This window comes from Typopeltis vanoorti, chromosome 7, assembly GCF_054136105.1.
Source record: "Typopeltis vanoorti isolate ZY-2024b chromosome 7, IOZ_Tvanoo_1.0, whole genome shotgun sequence".
Lineage (NCBI taxonomy): Eukaryota > Metazoa > Arthropoda > Arachnida > Uropygi > Thelyphonidae > Typopeltis > Typopeltis vanoorti.
The window spans coordinates 142,758,129-142,778,476 of NC_143555.1; the positions used below are offsets into that span (position 1 = coordinate 142,758,129).

Consider the following 20,348-nt stretch of genomic DNA (forward strand, 5'->3'; position numbering starts at 1 on the left):
GCCCTAAAAAAAAAAATATATATATATATATATATATACACCCCTTTTTTTGAGTAATAATAGCCAATGCATTTAAAAAAGGAACACTCCTAAACAAAAACAGGCTATAATAGCCGTTATTATAATAATTACTAAGTTAACATGAATAAAAGAATCGTTGAAAAGTGCCTCTCGGGGTGGGACCCTCCCCCTCACCTAGCTACGCCACTCATTGTCTTATATGATACAAAACACTGTAGATGTTATACGTATTACTAACACTACACATCAAAAATGAAAAGATAATGTGAAAAAGAAATTATTCCAGGTATAGCGATTCATGCATTTATAACGAAGAAGCAGCAATATGATTGCTCTATGGCAGCCTAGTGCAATCGATAAGATTGCTTCGCGGTAGCCTAGCCTATACGCTAATATATAAATAAATAATTTTATATATATATATATATATATTAGTATATATATATATATATATATATATATATATATATATATATATATATATATATATATATATATATATATATATATATATATATATATATATATATATATACATATATATGTGTGTGTGTTTGAAAAAATTAGATTTAATGACTCCAAGACCGAGATAACATATAAAGATTTTAATGATAAATACTACTAGTTTCGGCATATAGCAGCCTTCTTCAGGTATTTATAAAGGAAAGGAATACTAATAAACATTGAATTATTTAAACAAACTGGAAATTACAGGTACAAATTGCCTCACATAATCGATACATTAAAACGTTGTATTTTTCAAGTTGTTCCAACTGGCTTACCATTGTTTGTTTGTTGCAATTGTACTAATGTATGGAATGGAGATGCTACCTTTATAATTAATAGTCTCTGTTGTGCACTGCTTAGGAGGGTTCAGAAGAAATTTCTTAATTGTTTTTTCAGAGTATCCATTTTGTTTAAAAATAAGAGTGAGGTGATTCATTTCTTTTTGTAGTTCATCTTGTTCATTTAAGAGAGAACGTGCTCTGTGTCCTAAGGTAGATATAATTCCAAGTTTTTGTGGTGGAAAATTATGAGAAAGATTATGCAGATATCTATTGGTATGCGTAGGTTTTCTGTACATGGAGATTTTTAATCTTTCAGAGCATCGTGTAAGCATAACATCCAAAAAAGGTAAAGAGTTATTATTTTCTATACCAGCAGTAAATTTTATATTAGGATGTTGGATGTTTAGATGACGAAGAAAATCTGTGAGAGCTGTGTGCCCGTGATTCCAAATAATGAATACATCATCAACATATCTTTTCCAAACTTTTGGTTTAAATGAGAAGGAAGATATGGCTTTCTTTTCAAAGTCTTCAAGGAAGATGTTAGCTAGCACTGGGGACAAAGGGTTGCCCATTGCCAGGCCTTGTTTTTGTTGGTAAATGGAGTCCTTATATCTGAAGTAACCAGAATGAATGCAATGCTTTAATAAAGTGAACATTTTTTTGGATAATTTGGATAAAGGTAGCATCTCCATTCCATACATTAGCACAGTCTCTAAGACAATAGCTAAAGTCCTTAAAAAATATAATATCAGGACCTTCTTCACCACACTTCCAAAAATCCGCTCTCTAATCAGCCATCCAAAACCTACTCATCACGACCTTAAGTACTCTGGAGTATATAAATTGTGGTGTGATTGCAATATCCCATACTTTGGTCAAACTAACAAATCTATTGAACAACTCATAGAAGAGCATAAGAGAGACATCTCATACAAAAGATCTCACGCAACTGCGTTATCCAGTCATGTTCTTTTTTCAAATAATCCTAACGATAACCAACAAAGCCACTCTGTATGCTGGAATAGATCAGAAAATATTTTTCGCTGTGAAGATGAGTTTGAAAGGAAAATCGTAGAATCAAGGGAAATCCTACTGAATCCGGTCCACTTAAATAACAATTTAAGTTATAACATCCCAGATAGCCATGCTGCAGTTATTCAATATTGGCGTTCACGTGAACTTGCACGCACAATTGCAACAAACAATGGCACGCCAGTTGGAACAACTTGAAAAATACAACGTTTTAATGTATCGATTATGTGAGGCAATTTGTACCTGTAACTTCCAGTTTGTTTAAATAATTCAATGTTTATTAGTATTCCTTTCCTTTATAAATACCTGAAGAAGGCTGCTATATGCCGAAACTAGTAGTATTATCATTAAAATCTTTATATGTTATCTCGGTCTTGGAGTCATTAAATCTATTTTTTTCAAATATATAACAACCGAGTAAAAGCTGATCGCCATATATATATATATATATATATATAATGTATATATATATACACACACACATATATATATATATATATAATGTATTTATATATATATGTTATGTATATTTTATATATATATATATATATATATATATATATATACATATATATATATATATATATATATATACACATATGTATATATATATATATACATATGTATATATATATACATATGTATATATATATATATATATGATATACTATATACATATGTATATATATATACATATGTATGTATGTATGTGTATATATATATATATATATATATATATATATATATATATATATATGTATGTATATATATAGTATATACATATGTATATATATATATACATATGTATGTATATATATATACATATGTATGTATATATATATATATATACATATATATATATATATATACATATATATATATATATATATATATATATATATATATATATATATATATATAAAATATACATAATATATATATAATAAATATACATAACATATATATATATAAATACATTATATATAAATATATATATATGTGTGTGTGTATATATACAGGGTGTTCGGGATAAATTTGACATATTTATAATTAATTATATTTTTACGTAAGTTACATGTATTAACACACACTTCTCTTCATTTAAAAGTTTGGACCCTTCTTCATTCACATACAAGATGTCAGAAAGGATGGATAGCTGGAACCCACCTGAATCATGGAAGAGAATAACTTGTATCATGATGATTCGTGCCCGCCATCAAAATAAGGATATTACGACTGCTGCCCAATGCTCCCTGAATACAGTAAAAACAATCAGGCATGAACTAGAGACTTGCAATGGTGACTACGAGGATGTAGCAAGAAGAAAGATCCCCAGCAGACGATCTGATTGCGTTCGTACAGCAGAATTCCTCGCAAATCTGCAGGAACAGGTGTTGAAGAACCCTGGCATTGGAATTCGGGCTTTGTTCGTGGAGTTGCTAACTGTAGTCAAGCCCTGGATAACAAGGGTAGGCAATGGTAGGCCGTATGTATGGCAGCAGGATTCGGCCCCTTGCCACACCTCTGGGAAAAGTCAAAAATGGTTGTCTGAAAATTTCTACGACTTCACCAGTCCAAATGTTTGGCCTCCAAACTCCACAGACCTTAACCCCATGGATTATTTTGTATGGGGCGCAGTTGAAAAAGACACCAATCGCACTTCCAGTAATACAAAAGCCCAGTTAATGGATAAAATTAAAACAGTTTTTGCGGCCCTTCCCAGGGAGACTGTAGCATCAGCTTGTTCGAGGTTCCGAAGCAGAATTGAAGCTGTGATCGATGCTAATGGTGGTTATTTTGAGTAAATCTTGTTGATAGTATTGTAATTAACTCTGCCTGTAATGTTTTTTTGTCAATTCATTAAATTTAATAGATACAAAGAAGATTTTCTTTTTCCTTACGAAACTGTCAAATTTATCCCGAACACCCTGTATATATATATATATATATATGTTAAAGATACCAAGCTATTTTAAACCTGGTTTTACTCCATTTCCCAAGTAAGCAAACAGACAAACAAGTCAAGTTTGCGCCTGAAAGTATTGCAAGTCTAGTTGATCCTACTTTCTACACACACACACACACACACACACACACATATATATATATGTAGAAAATATTTTACCTCGGGTATAATATAATAAATGTTGAAAATACCAAGCTATTTTAAACCTGGTTTTACTCCATTTCCCAAGTAAGCAAATAGACAAACAAGTCAAGTTTGCCCCTGCAAGTGTTGCCTGATCCTGCATGTAGTGCAAGACCAAGGCAACTCATGGTAAAAGTAGTTGCAAGTCCAGCTGATCCTGCACGTAGTTCAAGACCAAGACAACTCATGGTAAAAGTAGAATAGCTTATTCTACTTTGGTATTTCTAAGCCTGGCTTAGAAATACCAAGGTTAAGTAATACAGAGCTTATAAGTATTTTACCAAAACAAGTTACCATAAGGTGCTTTGACCTTATTAAATAAAAATCTTCGGATGAGAGATAGATGTAGAAAGTTTTTAACCTTGGGTATAATATATGTTAAAGATGCCAAGATTATTTGTCTGTTTGCTTACTTGGAAAATGGAGTAAAACCAGGTTCTAAATAGCTTGGCATCTTTAACATATATTATACCCAAGTTAAAAAACTTTATACATTATATATATATATATTTTTTTTTTCCCCTTTCTTTCTTGCTTTCCTATTTTACTTTTCTTCATCTCTAGCAGTTTGTTTAGCCTTACTTACTAGCTAAACGCACAGAAGAAGGCAATGGCAAACTACTTCTGTATATTTACCAAGAAAATCTTAAGTGGTTTAAGTTATTTTGATATAGCGCTCGAAGATGGGACACCCAGGTCGGAAGGCAATGAAATGACTACTGGGGAAGTGCAGAGAAGGACTTCCAATGAAGTTAACATGAATGATGAAGCTAGATCAAAGCCTTCTGGAAGTTCAACTTCTGATAGAGTTAATCTCAGAAGAAGACGCCTCCGCTTTATTGATTTACATAAAAATAGGAACATGGAATGTAAGAACTATGTATCAAGGAAAACTGGAAATAGTGAAAAGAGTAACGAGAAGTACTCGAATTATGATGTTAGGAATAAGTGAACAGAGATGGACAGGGATGGGTCACTTTTATACTGATGATTTCATGATGGACATAAAACCGAAGAAATGGAAGAGCATTCATAATTAGAAGAGAGTACAGAAAATGCATTTTATGTTACAACCCAATGTTTGATAGAATAAGTCTAATCTGAAAAAAGGTATAGCCAGTGAATGCGACACTCACACAGGTGTATATACCCACTTCAGATTCAAGTGAAGTTGTGGTCAAAGAATTTTATAGCAGCCTACAACAAGGAGTATACAGTACCGATAAAACAGACTTTCTTTTGATATTAGGTGATTGGAAATGCAAAAGTGGGTGGAAAAGAAGAACGAGTCATCACTTGAAAATTTGTTTTAGGAATGAAGAATGAAGCAGGAGAGAGGATGTTGGAGTTTTGTGCTGAGAACAGTTGCTTTATCGCAACTTGCTTCCAACAACATAAAAGAAGATTATACACATGGGCTTCACCTAATGGGGAATACAAAAATCAGATTATATTGTTTTCAGCAGAAGGTGGAGGAGTGCTATCCAAGCAGCAAAAACACTATCTGGTGCTGACTGTGGGACAGATCATGAATTATTGATACCTGAAATTAAATTGAAATTAAGGGCTAAGATGAAACAAAAGGACAGTATCAGATTTGATTTAGATCCTATAAATCAGTGGTTCTTAACCTGGGCAGTAGCGCCCCCTTGAGGGAACTATGAACGCTGAGGGGGATAAACGCTATACTACTACTAATAATAAAAATTCGTAATTTAACCTAGCATCCCTATTTATAATGTGTGATTGATAATACTGTTCAGGATATTGTAATGTCTGGTAATGCTGCTCAAATTTATTTGCTGCTTATTTTTTAGAATTTTGACATTGAAAGGTAAGTAACTGGGCTACTTTTTAGTCTGAATTTTCTACATTGAAAAGAATTAATTTGGGCTAGTTTTAGTAGAATTCGCTACTTTTATAAGCTTTATCTGCTATTTTTCCTAACGTCTATCTAACAACTCTGGTTCGCAGATAAAATCTAGCCAATGGTATCGTGAGGCGCTCGTCGTTGATATAGTATAGCACTAGCGTCTACAGTGTAGCCCATTAAAATGAGTGGAAAAAGAAAGCATCGCCAATATTCAAGTGAGTATTTAAAATATGCAGTTGTTCCATCTATAAATAATGAGCAGTTACCAATGTTTAATATGTGCAAAAACTTTCTCAAAAGAAGGAATGAAGCCTTCAGGTATGATTGAGCATTTAAGAACAAACGTTCCAAATAAAGAAAAAAAGGATGTGGAGTACTTTCGCGAATTAAAGATTAAATTTAAAAATCTTCCTGGACTTAAAGGGTTAATTGCAAAACAAAGTAACCAACATGAGAAGGGACTTGTGTCTTAGAAACTTTCAAAATTAATTGTCAAATGTGGAAAGCCACATACTATTGGAAACTCTTTTTACCTGCTTTAGATACGATGATTGGCTCAGGTAAAAGTAATATGACGTCGCCAATTCCTCTCAGCAATAGTTCAGTTCCAACAAGAATTGACGAAATGGCAAAGGACATTGTAAAAAAACTTTGTATGATTTAAAAACAATAGAATTTTGTTTGCAACTCATTGAGACAAATTTACGTGACAAAAGCTTTGTTACTGGCCTACATGCGTTATATAAATACTAATAAAGAAATTATTGAAGAGTTTCTATTTTCTGAACAACTGAAAACTGACACAAAAAGTTCTACAATTTTTAAGGTTGTTAAAGCCTTTTTTTTCTTTTTTAATGCTAAAAACATTTCTCACACAAATATGCGTTTGGTTTGCAACTGATGGAGCACCTGCTATGATTGGTCGTCACCGTGGATTTATAGCACATTTAAAATAAGCAGTTCCAAATATCTTTACAATTCACTACATTCTTCATAGACAGCACTGGGCTGCAAAACATCTTAGTGGTAAACTACATAAGACTTTGGATGATGTTATTAACGAAGTGAATGAAATAAAAGCTCAGTCGTTGAATACCCGTATTTTTCGGGAACTTTGCCATAAAATGAAGAATTTGAGCGTCGTTTGCTTCACACTGAAGTCAGATGGCTCTCAAATGGAAACTCTGCAATACTCTTTTGGAATTTCTTAATTCACGGGATGAGAACAGTGTAATGTTCTAAAAAAGGAAAAGGTTGCATCGCATATCTTTCCGATATTTTGACCAAATTAAATTAGTTTAACATTAAATTGCAGGGAAGCAACATGAATCTTATTTAAGCAAAGGAAATTATAAATGCTTTATCAGCAAAGTAACATTCTACAAATAATAGATGATGATTTAATATTAGATACAGATTTGGATTGTTATTGTTTCCATCTTCTGACGCTGAAAGAAGACTTGATGATCGGATTCAAAGACTTTGATGAGCTTAAAATACCCAATTGGGTCATAAATAGGCTGACCATACGAAAAAAAACGGGACAGTACCGTTTTTTTCGTATTTCCCTGCCGTCCCGTCGTTTTAATAAAAATGTCCATTTTGTCCCGTGTTTAATAAAAACTATAAATATACTTTAATATTGGTCAATCAAAAATTATTATTCATAACTTATAATCGTATATCAATATCACGGATACCATTAATTTGTATAATCATGGAGTCGCATTGTTCGATACTAAATATCGATATCTGCAGTGATATATTCAGAGATAATAATAATAATGCATCTCGGCAACACTTAAACGTCTCAGACGCGGCGTCTGTTTTGCTGTAGCGTTAGTTTTTGTTTTGCCTGCATGCTAACCTGGTTATTCAATGCCGGCGGTTGAAATTTCATATATTTTTTAAAGTTTTAAGTCTATCCTTGCAATATCGAAGAGGCGAAACTGCAGTTTTAATGACGATCTCCGGAAATAAATCAAATTTATTAAACTGGACAAGCTGTGTAGTGATGGAAAAAAAGTAGTATGCCAACATTGTATTATCGATTTTTTCCGTTGCTCATGGAGGCAGAAGCGACATCAATCAACATTTACATAGCCAGAAACATAACGATGCTGAAAGGACTCTGGATTCAGTTCGTTTATTATGAGACGTGATGGTGATAATGAAAGTGATAAAATTGCAGCGAGTGAAGCTCTTGTTACTTATCATACTGTGCGACACGGCCAACGTTTTCGCTAAAATGACTGCTTGTCAACATTGATAAATAAAATTTAGAACCAAAATGTTCATCAGCACATAACAAATCAGAAGCAGTAATTACCAACGTTTATCACCACACATATTGGGCGAAGTAATAGAGGATTTGAATAAAACACAAAGCATTACAATAAGTTTAGATGCATCAAACAAAAAACACATCAAACTTTTTCCAATCGTTGTGCGGTACTTTTTGCCAAATTGTGGTGTTCGAGACATAACTATAGACTTTATTTCCTTACCTGAAATATAGTCCCACTCTACGTCTACCTAAATTTTTTGTATGGGTTCTATCACTGAAGAATAATGGTAAGCTCAATATGTTTATGTAAAAAACTTTTTTTTATCGTCTTACTTTTTCATGAATACAGAATATTATATAAGCCCCATCCCGTTTTCCCCATCCCAATGTACCGTTTTTGTCTGAAGGAAATATGGTCAGCCTAGTCATAAATCCATTTCTTTCTGATGCCACTTCTGTTCATCCAATTTGTGTGAAGAATTTATTGACTTAAAAAATGATTTTGAAGCTCAAGTACAATTTCAACACTTAGGTATGAAAGATTCTGGCCAAACATGCAATGCAAGTATCCTCAGTTTTGACGAGAAATAAAATTACTGCTTATTATTTTCTTTCTTCATACTTGGTCGAGAAAGGATTCATTGTGGTGTTGCAATTGTTAGCTAAGCAGCGAAATAGATTGGAAATAAGTGAAAGCGGAGACTTGAGACTTCGTTTGCCGAACATCAAACCTGATATTGAAAAATTAGCAGGATCTCATCATGCTCGGGGTAGCCATTAATGATTGGCTTATTAAATACGGGAAGTTTACATCTTTTTTTGAGTAAAAATTAATTTGTATCAGTAATTAATATTTAATTAACCATCAATTCGAATATGATGATGGTAATCAACATACTGATTTGTTACCATGTTGATGGTAAAACTGAGCAGGGGGCGCCAGGCAAAAAAGGTTAAGAACCACTGATTTAGATGAATTCTGTAATACGTAATTGAATGCATACAAAAATGGACTCATCCTTTCGAACAATTTAATTATGTGTCCTGGAGACCACTAAATAAAACTGCAGAAAAATGAAAAACGTCATCATTAAGTTGACAACTATAAATTCACCATCCATATTAGCAGAGGCCATGGACCAAGATAAATTATTTAACAAATTCTAATACCTGAAAATTTATACTGAAGGAAATGTTGCATTTGGGAGCAATCGTCACACTTCAGTTAGTAATAGATGGAAAGAATTTTCCAACACTTTTATAATGAAAACATTCCTTTTGAGAATGCAAAAACCATTGCTAAATTTCTTTTGATACTGGCTGGGGGCCATTCTTTCAGTAGGAAGAGTTTTCTCTTTAGTGAATTTATCATGACGTAAGGAACAAAATCGATTACATATTGACACAGTCAAATCGATGATAATTCTAAAAATCTATTTTAAAATAATGAACGGCGATGATTTTCACGAGGTTGTGCCTAAAGAAAGAAAATAAAACAATACTTTTGCAAAAATATATGAGTCAAGAACACTAGCTTTCTGCTTATTGGGATTTCCCATCAGACACCACAGCAAAATTGTTAGAAACAGAAACTGCTGAGCTCTTTAGAGAGGTGCATTTTCCAATATATTTGTATGTTTGGGTAACTTAGATTTATTCTTAGTGTGATAGTTTCTTCATGATTTAACCTGTACGTGATTAATATGCTTAGGTAGTTAAAATTTTTAACCTGGTCAGTTTATTTTCTTCCACTTGTTGAGTTCTTCCCCATCTCCATCTATTGCCATTGTTTGTTTTTACTAATATTTATATGCACTGCATAGCCCTTGTTCTTTTCATATAAATTTCATATAAAAATAAATAGGAGCACACTCCTATGATTTATAAAATCATAGATGTGCGCAACAATTTTCTGACTGTAGAATTATAAGAATACCTGTTTGGACAGAAAATGTCATGAAGTATGAGTGAAATCCTATCTGAAGCTATTACCTATATAACCACAATAATTATTACGTTAATATCAGATATAAGCTTATTAGCAAAACATGATGTCTGAAGAAAATAGAAAAACTGCGATAACATCACAATGCTCTCCCAAAATAACAGGATCTGAGTTCTACCTGATCTTTTGTTTCCTTTTGTTTTATAATTTAATATTTGTTTGGTATGGAATATTTGTTTAGTTTACGTGTTCTGTCCAGTTCTGTTTATGTAAAAATGTTGGTACTTATTGTTCTATATTGCTTCCGACTTTTACCTAAAATATTTATAATGATCATATAGAATAGATTTCAAATAACATTACATTCATCTTTCGGAATGATGATGATAACATCTACTAAATAATGACCATGCACACTTCAAAAGCAAACATTTAAATAGTAATATATTGAAAATAAAAAGAAGCATGGGAATTTTTTTAGTAGCGAATGCATCAAACCTGGACATGAACAGCACGCCAGATGTCTAAGAGAAATTGACATCTTACAGTTAACAAACTATTTTGGTTATAAATACATTCTGCAGGAATTAATTTTAAATTTCCCTTTTTGTTATTATATTTTTAAATTAATTCAAATTATTAGAACATTTAGCTGAATTTTAACTAATCATATTTTCAGACACTGGATATTCGATTCTTTAGCATGTTCCTGAGCTGGATCGAGTTTTGTTTGTTGGACTTACTGCAGAATTATAATATGCCTATATCAAAATTAATTATGAACACTACCACTTACAGGCATCAAAACCGAATCTCCTATTCCTTACCGAACCCTAACTGGCATTCTCTACAACTACAATTCAATTCAAATGTCCCAGCTACATCATGCACGATGACTTTTATAAGAAGGGTTAACCATATGCCTTTCTCAAATGTAACATTTCTAGTCTAAGGTTTAAGAACCTGAAATCCTATATACGATCTGCTCTGGCTGAGGATTTTCTTCCCTCACTCTGTTGCGTTCATCTGCTGCCTTTATTGCTCTCCTAATTCACAAATGAACTGCGAAATTAGTTATCTCTGAACGTTAATCTCATTAGAAAAGCAGTTTGAATCATGAATATTAAAATCTTCTTGGAGACTTTAACACGTTCATTGCCAAGCTGAAAATTGGAATTTCGTGTGGTGGCCAATTTTTTTTTATTTTTTTATTTAGTTAGCGACGTCCACGCGATAACGCGTGATCGACCGTTTGGTGAGAACTCGCATCGCGTGATTGGCAATGAACGTGTTAATGTTTATAATTCAGACTGGCTCCTCTTCATTATCTTCACAGATCAAGCCGAAAGGGAAGATGAATTATTTGCTATCACACATGATCTAACACAAATTGTTAACCTGCCAAACAGATTATCAGATTATCCTCATCATTTCTCAAGCACCCTGGACCTTTTCTTAATAAGATTTCTCTCCAACTGTTTGCTCTTCTCTTGGTAACTTTGACCATAACCTTATCCACGTTTCCTTTCCGCAAATCGATCTCCTCATCCGGCCATCTCATCCTTGTACTCCATTGCACTACAACAGTGTAAACTGGAATGACATCTGTAATTTATAGGCTTCTTTTCCTTGGTTTGATTCCGTTTTCCTCTCTCTTGATGCAAACATCCACTCTGAAATATCCTTATTGGAATGAGGGCCTCCACTCAAAACCTCTGACTTCCATGCTCTCGTTCTTCATTAAGTATGTCAAGCAGTTGGAGATAAAAAATTCAGCATACCTTCAGTGACTCAAGTCTAGAGTCCAATCTGTTCACTCACCAAACATTACAGCCTAAAATAACTGAAAAATCGTCAAATATCTGAAACAGAATTCATAAGGAACAAATTAAAAAGTTTGCCTACTGTTCAAATGATATCCGAACCCTCCTGATCCCCGTTAAGGCTGCTGGGCTTAACTTCTGTCCTTTCTAGTTTCCACCTCTCTTACATCCTGATGGTGTCATGGTGACATCACCTGAAGATAAGGTAGACCTCTTGTATAGACAACCAAGGTAAATCACTTTCTACTATAACATGAACTGTTCACAACAAGTCTCACTGATCTTTTGCCAGAAGGACATCAGCAAAAATTTGAAGTAATCTTGATGCTGATGAACTCTGTGATAGAGTGGTACCCTACATTTTTGCTCCAAAACTAATACCTGTCTTTTATTGCCTATGCAAGGCATGATGCAATCCATTCTTCAGCTCCTCCTTAAAAGGGAAGATAAAAAAAGTCAGCCATCAAACTATTGTCCCATTGCCCTCACCTCAATATTCTCAAAAATTAATGGAGGTGGCCATTAACGATTCGCTTCATCAATACCTGCAGACACAGTATTTAATTCCAATATGCATTCCGTGATTAACATTCTGCAGTAAACCTCCTAATCTTACCCCTTTGAAGAAATTCACGTGGTTGCTGTTAATGTTTCTAGGGCAACCAATCTACAATTCCTCCTCCCTTTTGAGATTGGATTACAGCTTCTTCACTGGTCGTTCATTACGTGTTATCGTTAATTATTTCCTCTTATCAGATTTATTTATCGATACTACTCATCCCGGGGGCTCTGAGCCCACGTTCTTCAAGTACATAAGTGAGCTTCTTCACTGTCCCAAAATCCTATTTAAAGTTTCAGAAATATTATCATGGGAGCTTGAATGATTTGAGTACTGCAAGTTTCTAGCCTCAAGATCTACTAAAAGTAATTTCTTACCCATTGATTCACCAGTGTAGTTAAGTATTTGAATGAGCTAATGAATTTCAGTACTGTTAAAGTACACTTCTGTTTTATTTGTTTGGAAGAAAGTGTCTACTTCATTCTCACTTTCTTTCGATAATATTCTGATCTCCAAACAAGATCAGTTTCTTTTTTTGGGGGGGCTGACTTTCATTGAGGGACAATCTATCATAAACACCTATCAATGACGCTATTAAGTAATAAAAAAAAGCAACTCGACATTCTTGTTAATTCAAAATACTGCTTTTTTCTTAAACAACTCCTAATACAGTCAAAGATTTCTATCCAGTAGGAGAGGGCATTCTACTTAACAGTTATCTCTCTCTCTCTCTCTCTCTCTCTCTCTCACACACACACACACACACACACAACCTCATATCGCTTTCTCATAGATGTTTTCTTTCTGCACATTATGTGTTTTAAACATACTTTTGTGAGTGCTGCGCGACCAATCTGATCAATACCATTACCATTCTTCCACTATCATTGTCTTAAATGTTGATCTTTGTACCATTCTTTAAAGGCATTAGAATAACTTAGAGTATGAAAACAATGGCATGAGAAAAATCAATGTTACCAAACACATATCTCACGATACAGATCTTAATCCATTTCCACTTACCTTTGATAATACCTCCTTCTCCAAACAATATCAGATATCTATTCTTTGGCTGATATTTACCTCTTGGTTTCCTCGAAAACATATTATATCATGCTTCCTCAGCTTCCAAAAACACTTGGTATCCATTTCCGCCCAAACACGTTCATCTGTTCAGCTACTAACTCTCCACAAGTTTCCAAACCATCTAACCTTAAAATAATGTTCATACATTTGGGATGTGTAAAATAAATTCCTGACACTTTCTAAAAAAATGACAATTCAGCTAATCGACAGCCCTTACTTAATGACTATCCAGTAACTTTCACAGATAGTTGATCGTTCTGACTTGCGTCATTTCCACTGATACTTCCAATGGTGTTGTTATACCAAACTGTTCTCATTTACTGAATTGGCATCCAACATTTTAGCTAAATCATTCTCCTCTTTGGGGGAAGATCTTTCTGACGAAGTGTTCCATAAGAAATAAAGCTTCTAGATATTCAAAAAGAATATTAATAGTTTACCTCTATATCCCCCTATTTACACACACATACTCACAAGCACTTACGTATTACAAGTTCGAAATTTTTCGTGGAAATTCGTTGTCCACAAGATGGTGTAGAACCAATATCAGTGTGGTAAATTTACAATAGCTAAAATTACATTGCACGTAAGTTTCATGTTTTATATTTATTTATTCGCTTACAACTTTCTAAGATAATAATACCAACAACAACAGCAGTAGATGTATCGTTTCATAATTTCCACCAGTAACTCTTTGGCTACTCGGTGGGAACATTCGATTATACTGTAAGGTTCGCAGTTAATATTTATTAATAAACAAATATCCCTTTATAGTTCAAGATTCATCGAGGGAATAACCCAAAAATTATAAGGAGAAACCTTAGAATATTCTTGAAAATCTAACATTATAAGGATATGATAATTTTTTAAACTACCTCTGTTATAATACTTATAGTATAACATCCAGTGTGGGCAAGTGTATAATATATACACGGAATTCGAAAACATGAACTACATTTTAGCTCGTTTTCTTTGTTCTCGAAAAACAAACTGTTTATATAACAGAGTGCGATACTGAGTTACATACTGAACTAAAAATTAAGGAGGAATCACTATTTTTAATATTTTCATTCTAATTTGGTGATTAATATAACTGTGTTATATGGTATGGGCCTATGTTACTCAGTGGAAGTGGCGCTTGGTCGCTCGAACTTAGACTTAAGTTCAAGTCTAGTCGCTGACTGGAGGAACTTTTTCTAAGCCTTTCTTTGACCGATTCCCGAGTTTGTCGATCTCTGGCACAGGCAAGCGGGTTTTTTCATCCCATAAACTAAGAAAATCGACCGTAGTACCCACATCATTTCAGACAGTAACATATGTTGTTAGGGTTAGGTATCCAAGAGATGGCAGCACTTGTTTGCCAGCCTCTTCATCGGTGGCTGCTATAATTAGTGATAGATATAGGCCAGCTATCTCTGATTGGCTACCCGTGGAGATTGAACTGCCCACTCAGTCTCCAAAAGCTAGATAGGGTATAAAGGCACCACCTACTCCCTATAACGGAATAAAAAGCATTAGCTGATTTTAGTTATATGGTATTCATAAGGTCCTGGACAACTTTGAAATTGCATAAAAATTAGCCATAATGGTTAAAATAGGTATCTTAATGCACCACGTATTACATGAATATCTCTCTAAGTTTTACGTAGAGTGATTTAAATTTTTGTCAGTGTCTTGGAATTTAGATTAATAAAGTAACTTAATTAAATTACTTATGTTTCTATGCATCATTCAACATCAAACATTGCTGATAAGAGAATTTGGGACTCGGGATATCCACCTGTAATCCAAGATGAATTCAGAGATAATTCTAAGATCAATGTGGGGATAATTTATTACACAATACTGTTAGTAGATCGTTCTTGCTAGTAGACCGTCTGCGAGGTTAGCCAAGTGGTTACGTGCTTCGCGACAATATGCCTGGGAAAGGAGTGTTCTGAGTTCGATTCTCGTCGCTGACGTGAGGAGCTAAAGATGTTTCTCAGACATAGCCAAGTTAGCAGATCTTGGGCGTGGACTGCAGGGTTTTTCTCCCCAGTTTATGAGGGTTTTTTCCCTCCCGCAAAGCAGGCAAACTGGTCTTAAGAACAGAATGCCTCACAGACAGTTACACATGGTTGAGCGTAGGGTAACGATCCCACCTCGTAGTGAGTTATGAAACCCAAAAATGGGAGGCAAGGCCCTACATGAGGCTGTAGTGCCAAAGCAGACTGTTAGTAGGCCATTCTTCTTTGCTGAAAAGAAGTGACTCCTTTATGATATGCAAGAACAGCTTATACTCCCACAGTTGAAAAACTATTGACCCATATAGTTTGCTAACATGCTGACAGTCCTCCACGCTGGACTTTATTTATATGTATGTACATTTGCTCTCAGGAAAATGTCTTTTAAGATATTTTCCTGAAAGGTGGACTGGGCAAGATTGTCTAATTTCATGGCATTCAAGGTCACGAAAATTGCTCTAGTGGATTTCTTTTTATTTGGGTTTTATGAAAGATCAAGTGTATCGTTCAAAATTAAAAATATTTAAAGAACTGCATAAAAAATTTACATCTCTGTATTTACGTTTGTGTAGCCCTGTGGAAATGACGTTTGCATCACAACTCTTCACAGCCCGATGAAAGGCCATATACTTTTTCTAAGCCTTTCTTTGACCGGTTCCAGAATTACCCAATCTATAGATGAGTAAGTAGGTTTTTTCTTCTGAAAACTGGAATTTTTCATCCTATAATTTCGAGAAAATTAACCATAGAACTCGCACTATTTTAGGGGGTGATACATTGTGTTAAGGATAGGGACCACGAAATGGCTATAGGTGTCTGCTGTACTCTCTTGACTCTTCACCAGATACCATGTAATATCTTTGCAAGTTTGAGTCATCTATCTCTCTGACTGTTTACGAGTGGCGCTTGTTTTGTCCCTTAGTCTCCAAACGTTGCATAGCGATAAAACAGCCTTGCCTACATGTTTTATTCCTCAAACTCCCTTTGTGGAATAAAAAACATTAACAGTTTATTATATATATTATATTCAATAATAATGCAGACAGATTGCAGAAAACCTAGTACTGTATTGAATATTACCTTGAAGAACTCACTTTGTCAATGAGTCCTTATATTTAATAAGTATTGATTATCCATGTTCAAAAATGTTCAACCACACGTCATTGTGTGGTTGATTGAAGATTAACTGATCATTCAAAATACTAACAAGAAGGCAGTCGCTTGCAGATATAAAGTTAATTTTCGAAATTTCGGGTGAAATCTTAGTGGGGAAAGGCAAATGAAAAATATCTATTAAGTTTGTAACATTTTGTAGTTCGTTAATATAATCGCTTCGGTATATATTATTATTGAATGATCACACCATAAATCCAAAAGCATAAATCCAATATTCAATATACAAAATATATATGTGATTTTAAGCGACCATAGAGAAATCAAACTCAGGTCTTTCCATAGAGAAAACAAAGGGAACCTTTGTTTTCTCTATGGAAAGACATGAGTTTGATTCCAATCTAGGACACTAAGAACCATTTTAATAAGGATTTTTCAACTAAAGGTGAGTTAACCGGTCTCGTAAGACGATGTTTTTTCCTTTGGAAACTTTTTTGTTGTTGTTTTTGTTTTGTCATACAACAAGTAAGTAATAAACTATTTAGAGGAGCATATGCAATTTACAGACAAAATGTATTTAAACGGAAATGAGACTAACCATGGTATCCTACTCAGTTAAGATTTGCGAAGCCAAGGATCATAGTCGGATGTAGAACTTTAAAGGCCTCTAAAGGAACTAAGGATCGTGCAGTCCCCCACGACGAGGTGTCAAGTAATAATAATAATAATAATAATAATAATAATAATAATAATAATAATAATAATAATCTTATTTTTATTTGATGCCAGCAGAAAGGTAAGCTTTGTGTAAATTGAGAGATGAGATTTATTACAGATTGGAGCAACACTAAATTTTGGAAAAAAAGAAAGAAAAAGAAACCAATTGCCAAATTGCATCGGAATCAATCAAGCGGTGTAATAGATGAAAACAAATCATGAAGGAACAGAACGGGTGTGTAGGATATGCCCGTGAAATGTTTTCATACAATCAGCTTCATTGGTGGAGACAAACGTCGAATTGATTTTTCGAAGTAAGCAATAAGTTTATTTTATTGCATCGTCTGAGTGACACTTAATAAAAATATGGTACACATGTTCAATTAAATTTTAATTTATGCACTGAAAATCCAATTTATATTCACTCTTTCCCCCTAATTCTAATAAAATCGAACGTCATAAAGTTTCGTTTTTCTCCGACGTTATCTGCAACGAAATGTGAAGAAATTCATGTTTTAGCTCCACGAATCAAAATTATTGCGACACCACTTCCAGCGGAAGTTAGTACCATGTCTGCACAGAAAGTAGTGTGTGGTCGTGAGTGTGTTGGGGAAGTGTAGAACACTGTTTATTGAGTGAATGGATGGATGCGATGTATTTTTCACCGCTTCGTTAGTCATCTTGTTTATGTAATGCTCAAACATGAACGATATTAAGTGATCATCTTTACTTGCTTCGAAATGGCCGAAGTGGAAATAGATCAGAATGGCAGACGTTTGGAGCGCCGTTTTTCAGGTGTGTGTGTTTTGCCACTCTACAATATACGATGTAAAATTATGGTTACTGAAGTTTGACAAATGCAGAAGGTGTCAGCTCTACAGACTGCTACCTGTTCTTACATATGCTGCGTTTCTCTTTGTATATTTTGTTATTTAAAATTTTAGAAATTGTAATATTTTGGTTAATAACTTATGGAAAACTACAACGTATTTTAAGGCACTGAAAGCATTCCTTGCTTCTGTACAGCTGTCATGTTTTTAAATTATTTTTCATGTTTATAAATATCCCCCGAAATTGAATATATCAGACACGTACCGAAGCAGCTACATTAACACACAAGATCTACTTACCGAATTTCATTTGTATTGTTTTATATTTGTTATTTTTTTGTTTAGTTTAGATTAATGGCCGGATACAGTGTTTAACATTTCTCCGAACATGCTATATGCTACTACGTAATGTTTCATAGCAACTGGCAAACTTGAATGAAAATTCATACATGATGATAAACATGTGACGAGTGAGAGATCAGATAACTTAATGATCTGTTCTAACTATTTATATACATAAATGACTATTAGCTATACCTTGAATGCGATAGTTTTTATTTATGTTTAATTTCATAATTATTTGAAAATCCCTGTAAATTCCTTTAAACGAGTTATCGCACAAAGACAGTACGAACATATTTTTAAAATGTTCAATAAACCAACTAATTTTTCAGTATCCTGCTTACTCCTTTACATGCTGTGTAACATTACATAAATTGTATTTCAGTATCCTACTTACTCCTTTACATGCTGTGTAACATTATTACATAAATTGTAAAAAGTCAAACTTTTACATGAAATAATTTTGTAATATACCATTATACTTAAACTCTTAAGTAGTGCAAAATATTGAAATCCTTTGAATTGAGCAAAACACTGTGTTTTTAAATCTCAAGGAAATAATAGTGTACAAAGAAAGAAAAAAATGACCAAGTCCATATTAGAGGTTGTAATGAAGGAGAAGTCTTGGAGGAGCTAAAATATAATAGCATATTATGAACTAAGAACATACAGAACTAATGATAATTTAGGAATAAACTCCTTTAAAAGAAGATTTTAGCTGTAACTTGAATGAAATATTTAAAACTGATAAATATGACATCACTTGTTAAGGAATTCCAGATTCATAAAAAAAAGGTTGTAAAATGATGGTTGGACTGATAGTTATTGGTATCTCTTCCACACATGAGAGGTATATGTATTGAAAGGCTTAGGTGTTGTTGATTAGTCATAATAATTATAAAGATCAGTCTCTCTATATGCAGTTAGCCCGACTGAGGAGATATTTCATATGCAAACTTAGTTTTCTTATACACTGTACTTGGATAAAGGGTTAAACAAAAATATAATTTTGGCAAGCAAAATTATACCCAGTGTCAAAGAGCTGGGTAGAAAATCAGCATAACATTAGTAAGCTCTGGTTTTCATCTCTTGGTATTGTTTATTTATACTGTATCAACATGAGAGGTAAAAGAACCTGTAGTATATTAGTGTTGTGTGTAGACTACCTCAAGAGTGTGGAAAAAAGGAAATTTGATATTTTCTTGAATAAAACTAGTTGTGGGAAACACTACATGAGAAAGGACATCTCATAGAACAGAGGCAGGTGGAATAAAAGAGGAAGAGAAGTAAGTTTGGTGCATTTTGCAATTGGATTGAAAAGGGATACTGGTCAGCTGCAATCATGTTCTAACAGGCTCGGCAGAAAGAGGTCTATGGAAATACCTGTAGAAGAGAGACAGAGAACCAGATTGTGAGAAAGTGGTTGCATTCAGTAAATGGGAGGTCATCTATAAGTCAAATTACTTTCTAGACTGTATCAAGAATTCTTAAAGGGGGGGGGGAGACACACCAAACATGTGAATAGTATTTTAAGGATGAACAGATTTGTACAAAGTTAGTATCTATTTAGGTAAAAAGTAGTGTCCTGAGTGGGAATGGTGTGTGATGATTTTATGTATTACTTTAGAAAGCATTAAAATGAGAAGGAGATTAAATTGCAGGGTATTTGTTTTATTTTCATTTTAGTTTTATTTCTGCTAGTAGCTTTGCCTAGAGGTCAGAAAACGTGACTGCCATTTGGACACAACTTTCCTGCTTTTGGCCATTTCAGAATTAC

The 20,348-nt window shown here is 33.7% G+C and overlaps 1 protein-coding gene and 1 long non-coding RNA gene across 2 annotated transcripts in view; one reads left to right on the forward strand and one right to left on the reverse strand.

Moving 5' to 3' along the window:
• Window positions 1-20,348, reverse strand: part of LOC150105144 (uncharacterized) — a 90,401-nt gene that overhangs the window by 16,240 nt on the left and 53,813 nt on the right. The gene's annotated exons all lie outside the window — the stretch shown is intronic.
• The window catches only part of LOC150105145 (rho GTPase-activating protein 1-like), a 199,467-nt gene continuing 197,117 nt past the window's right edge, over window positions 17,999-20,348 (forward strand). The window contains exon 1 of the mRNA XM_090396180.1: window positions 17,999-18,194. Coding sequence (XP_090252306.1) covers window positions 18,140-18,194 — 55 coding nt within the window. The 5' untranslated portion in view covers window positions 17,999-18,139. The remainder of the gene's footprint in view (window positions 18,195-20,348) is intronic.